The 4,840-nt window shown below is 45.1% G+C and overlaps 1 protein-coding gene across 1 annotated transcript; it reads left to right on the top strand.

The window, feature by feature from the left end:
* Window positions 1–885: 885 nt before the first annotated feature.
* LOC147707454 (histone H2A type 2-C-like) lies at window positions 886–1,284 on the top strand. The gene has a single exon (XM_086925647.1). The coding sequence runs from the start codon at window positions 886–888 to the stop codon at window positions 1,282–1,284; it is 399 nt and encodes a 132-aa protein (XP_086781773.1).
* The last annotated feature ends 3,556 nt before the right edge of the window (window positions 1,285–4,840 follow it).

Genomic DNA, 4,840 nt, shown 5'->3' with positions numbered 1-4,840 from the left:
ATCTACTATGCCCCCTTATGGTAATTTCCCCCTTTGTTTTGGCCTCCTCTTGTCTCTCGATCCTACCGAGAGACAAGATGGCGGCTGCACCGGACTGTTTAGAATGTTGACAGACACCGAAGAGCCAATCAGCTTTCCGTGCGCAAAGTTCCGTAACGCGAAAAGTACGCGAACCGGATCGCTGCCCGGAGCGCTGTTACAGATATATATCTTGATTAAAACGTTAATTTCTCAAAATCCACTGAAGCACATATATTGAGACCTAGCAAAGGCACATCGGGCTAACAGTCCCTACAATTTTGCCAAGTTTCGTGCAAATCCATTCAGCCGTTTGGGCTAAAAGTGAGTCCAACCACCCTATGGAAATTAACATGGGAAAAACGCGTTTTGGGACCCCCCTTTTTTCTCGGCCCCCCCTTGACAACCCCCCCCCCAAATTTTCAAGGGCTGCTCAGAAACAAAATGTGCCATTTTCCTGAAAATTTCAGCCAATTCCGTCCACAAACACCAAAGTTATTAGACATAGAATTTTCAGAAATCCCATAGGGAAAAAATCCTAACTATATATACCTACTGGCGACCGCCAGTAGGTAATATATATATATATATATATATATATATATATATATATATATATATATATTCACTGAAAAAACCATAGGTTTCACACCAGTTATAGTTAGGAATTAGCATTTAAAAAACCTATTAAATTCACTGAAAAAACCATAGGTTTTACACCAGTTATAGTTAGCTGGAAATTTTACTGATATAAAACCATTGAAATTCCCACGTTATAGTTAGTCGGACTCACTATAACTTGCGCGTGCTGGTGTGAAACCTATGGTACTCTCTCTGTCGTGTGACTGAGACCCTAGACCGATCGCCATGTCTGGACGCGGAAAGCAGGGAGGAAAGGCCCGCGCCAAGGCAAAGACACGCTCTTCCCGGGCCGGCCTCCAGTTCCCCGTGGGCCGTGTGCACCGGCTGCTCCGCAAGGGAAGCTACGCCGAGAGGGTGGGCGCTGGTGCTCCCGTCTATCTGGCCGCAGTGCTGGAGTACCTGACCGCCGAGATCCTGGAGCTGGCTGGAAACGCCGCTCGGGACAACAAGAAGACCCGCATCATCCCCAGACACCTCCAGCTGGCCATCCGCAATGACGAGGAGCTGAACAAGCTGCTGGGCCGAGTCACCATCGCCCAGGGAGGAGTCCTGCCCAACATCCAGGCCGTGCTGCTGCCCAAGAAAACCGAGAGCCACAAGGCACAGGGCAAAGCAAGCAAGTAAAAGCCCGCAGACCCCCGTGGAAACACACCCTAAACCCTGGTTTTTTCAGTGAATTTCATAGGTTTTTTAAATGCTAATTCCTTTCTATATCGAGTTTCTAACCTTTTTTTTTTTTTACAATTTGCTGTTTTTTTGTAAGTATTCATTTTTTTTTTATATAATTTTTTTTCTTTTGCGCTCCGGGAAGCTTTCAGCTAAGCTCTCCGGTAAGCTTTCCGGTGAGCTCACCTGAAAGCGCACCCAGAGCGCTACTGTCGTTCGTGAAAAAAAATATGAATGAAAAGTTAATAATAATGCAAAACATTTCGTACCATACAAATAAAATCAGTTTTTTTTTATAAGGAAAATGATTATGCATTTCTGTAAAAGTTTGATGACGTCACTTCGGCGCGCAACGTAAGTGCCCTCGGAAGCGCCTACGTTCGCGCCGCGTAAAAGCACCCAGAAGCGCCTACGATCGCGCCACGTTTGCGCCCCGGAAGCGCCTACGATCGCGCTGCGTAAACGCACCCGGAAGTGCTCCGGAGCCTGTTTTTTGCACCTGGATCTTTCGTGATTTACCATGGCTGCCAGAGAATCCAGCAGTGAGGATGAACCTGAGTTCATCAATGAAGAGCCTCCTACCCCAAAGGTGAAGGAACATTTCATATGGAAATTTTTTAAGATTCCAGCTGACCAGAAGAAGGTGAATGCACCAAAAGTGGAGTGCAGGATCTGCAAACAGGTCCTGTCACGGGGTGACCCCAAAAAAAAGTACTCTTTTGGGAACTTTACGATGATCCGACATGTGGAGAGGAGGCACCCCCAGAATTTTGCCCGGGAAAGTGTCAGTGCTCTGGCACAAGAGGTTCCCAGAGATGGGGCCTCTACATCAACCGGAGGAGCAACTTCTTCTGGGAGAGGGCAATCGCAGGAGCAGGTGCCAAACATACAACCTGCTTTTAACCATGGTGTCCTCAGATGCAGATACTGCAATCAACTGCTTACCTTTGGAGAACAAAGTGTCCAGCTCATGGTTCGAGCATTAGAAAACCATCGCTGCCCTTTCCACCCCTAATTTTTTTTGTTCTTTTTGCTCCTGTTGAGCAGTTTCCATTCCCTGTTTTTGTTCCTGTTCAGTTAAAAGAAGAAAACCAAAAAGTTCTTTTCAGAACTACCTCCAATTCTCATCAAAGAGCTATATTCTTAAAAAAATGAAGAGTAAGTGAAATATAGTGCATTGATAATTGAAAGGAGAATGAGTAAGAAAGAACAGAAAGGTATGAGAGGAAAAAAGAAGTGAAGTAGGAGGACTGAAAGAAGGTGAGTGTTAGAAAAGAAAGTTATGAGAAGAAGAATGAATATGGGGAATGTTGATATTCAAAGAAAATGTTGAAAAGGAGGGGTGTGGAAGGGTAAGAAAAGATGCATTGCTGTAGTTGAAAGTAGAAGGCCTCATTTATGCAGGCAAGCGTCACTTTAACGCCACCAAAGCATCACTTTTTGTGACACAACATTCCAATAAAAAATGCACCTTATTTATTCATATTTACAAAGTGGTGTTCCTTGGTAAATATATCACTTTGTAAACCCCTGTGCCACATTATTCCTACGTCAGGTGTAATGTATGCAAAAGGGACGTATTGACGCAAGAAAGGGTCGTAGAGGTGACACAGTGAATAAACTGGAGGCCTCATTTCTGAAAAGTGACGCATCGCTACGTGAAAACAGCGATGCGTCACTTTTCTGGACGCACTCCTTATGACATTCCAGATATGTCATATGTAATATATGACTAATCAATTCGCAAGGAGTTACAGATATGTCAGTATTTCTGACGTATCTGTAAACACAAAAGTAACGCATTGCTGGAGTGCGTCACAAAAGTGACGCAACTCCAGTAATGTGTCCTTTCACATGGAAAAAGCACCATGTGAAAGGTCTGCTGTGAAGCAGGCGCAAGATTTTGACGCAACAGCATCCTAAAAGTGACGCAGTGAAATCTCAAAGATTTCACTGCGTCGCTGTAACAAAGCTTTTTGCGGGGGAACACCCCCTCTGCATGCATTATACCTGACGCAGATATAATGTGGCGCTGGATTTTAAAAAGTGACCCATCTACCTAGATGCGTCACTTTTTAAATATAGCGCAACGAGGCGCATTTTTTTACACCACTGGTGCGATGCGTCACTTTTCTGTGCGCACTCCTTATGACATTCCAAGTAACGCATTGCTGGAGTGCGTCACAAAAGTGACGCAACTCCAGTAAAGTGTCCTTTCACATGGAAAAAGCACCATGTGAAAGGTCTGCTGTGAAGCAGGCGCAAGATTTTGACGCAACAGCATCCTAAAAGTGACGCAGTGAAATCTCAAAGATTTCACTGCGTCGTTATTACCAAGCTTTTTGCGGGGGAACACCCCCTCTGCATGCATTATACGTGACGCTATTTTTAAAAAGTGACGCATCTAGGTACATGGGTCACTTTTTAAAACTCTGCGCCACATTATATCTGCGTCAGGTATAATGTATGCAGAGGGGGCATTCCCCTGCAAAAAGCTTGGTAATAACGACGTACTGAAATCTATGAGATTTTTCAGCGTCACTTTTAGGATGCTGTTGCGTCAAAATCTTGCGCCTGCCTCGCGTCACTTTTATGTTTACAGATATGTCAGAAATACTGACGTATCTGTAACTCCTTGCAACATGATTCGTCATACATTAAATATGACGCATCTGGAATGTCATAAGGAGTGCGCACAGAAAAGTGACACATCGCACCAGCAGTGTAAAAAAATGTGCCTCGTTGCACTATATTTAAAAAGTGATGCATCTAGATAGATGCGTCACTTTTTAAATATAGCGTAACAAGGCGCATTTTTTTACACCGCTGGTGCGTCACAAAAATTGACGCACAGGCGGCGCAAAACTGGCAGCGCAAGGCCTTCATAAATATGGTCCTGGATTTTCCCCGTGCTTCGCTCCCCGGTGCGCGTACCATGCGCTTCCCCCGCGCAAATCGAAAAAAAAAAAAAATTAATGCCCCGCAGGACCCTATTTTAGCCCCCACATCAAACCTAGGGGGTCAGAGGGGGTCTACTCTTCCCCCTTATGGTCATTTGCCCCTTTTTTTTTCAAACCCTTTGTGTCTCGATTTTACCGAGACACAAGATGGCGGCCGCTCCAGACTGTTTAGAATGTTTACAGACACCCAAGAGCCAATCAGCTTTCTGCGCGCAAGTCGCGTGTCGCGCCTGGAGCGCTCTCCGGTGCGCGCACCGGAGAGCGCCTATAGATATATATATTTTTTTGAACCTAAATTACTCAAAATCCACTGGAGCACATATCTTGAGACATAGCAAAGGCACATCGGGCTACCAGTCCCTACAATTTTGCCAAGTTTGGTGTATATCCATTCAGCCGTTCGAGCTAAAAGTGAAATCGACCGCCCTATGGAAATTAACATGGGGAAAACGCGTTTTGGGACCCCCCTTTTATCTCGGCCCCCGCTTGACGTATCCCCCCCAAACTTTCAGGGCAGATTCGTCAACAGGTGCCAAAGTTATTCCAAATAGAAT

This window comes from Lissotriton vulgaris, chromosome 6, assembly GCF_964263255.1.
Source record: "Lissotriton vulgaris chromosome 6, aLisVul1.2, whole genome shotgun sequence".
NCBI classification, from domain to species: Eukaryota; Metazoa; Chordata; class Amphibia; order Caudata; family Salamandridae; genus Lissotriton; species Lissotriton vulgaris.
The sequence above is the reverse complement of the archived record's forward strand: the minus strand, read 5'-3'. Positions and strand labels throughout refer to the sequence as shown.

Bases quoted from the DNA above. Each gene is read 5' to 3' on its own strand.
- LOC147707454 (XM_086925647.1), top strand. From the start codon at position 886: ATGTCTGGACGCGGAAAGCAGGGAGGAAAGGCCCGCGCCAAGGCAAAG.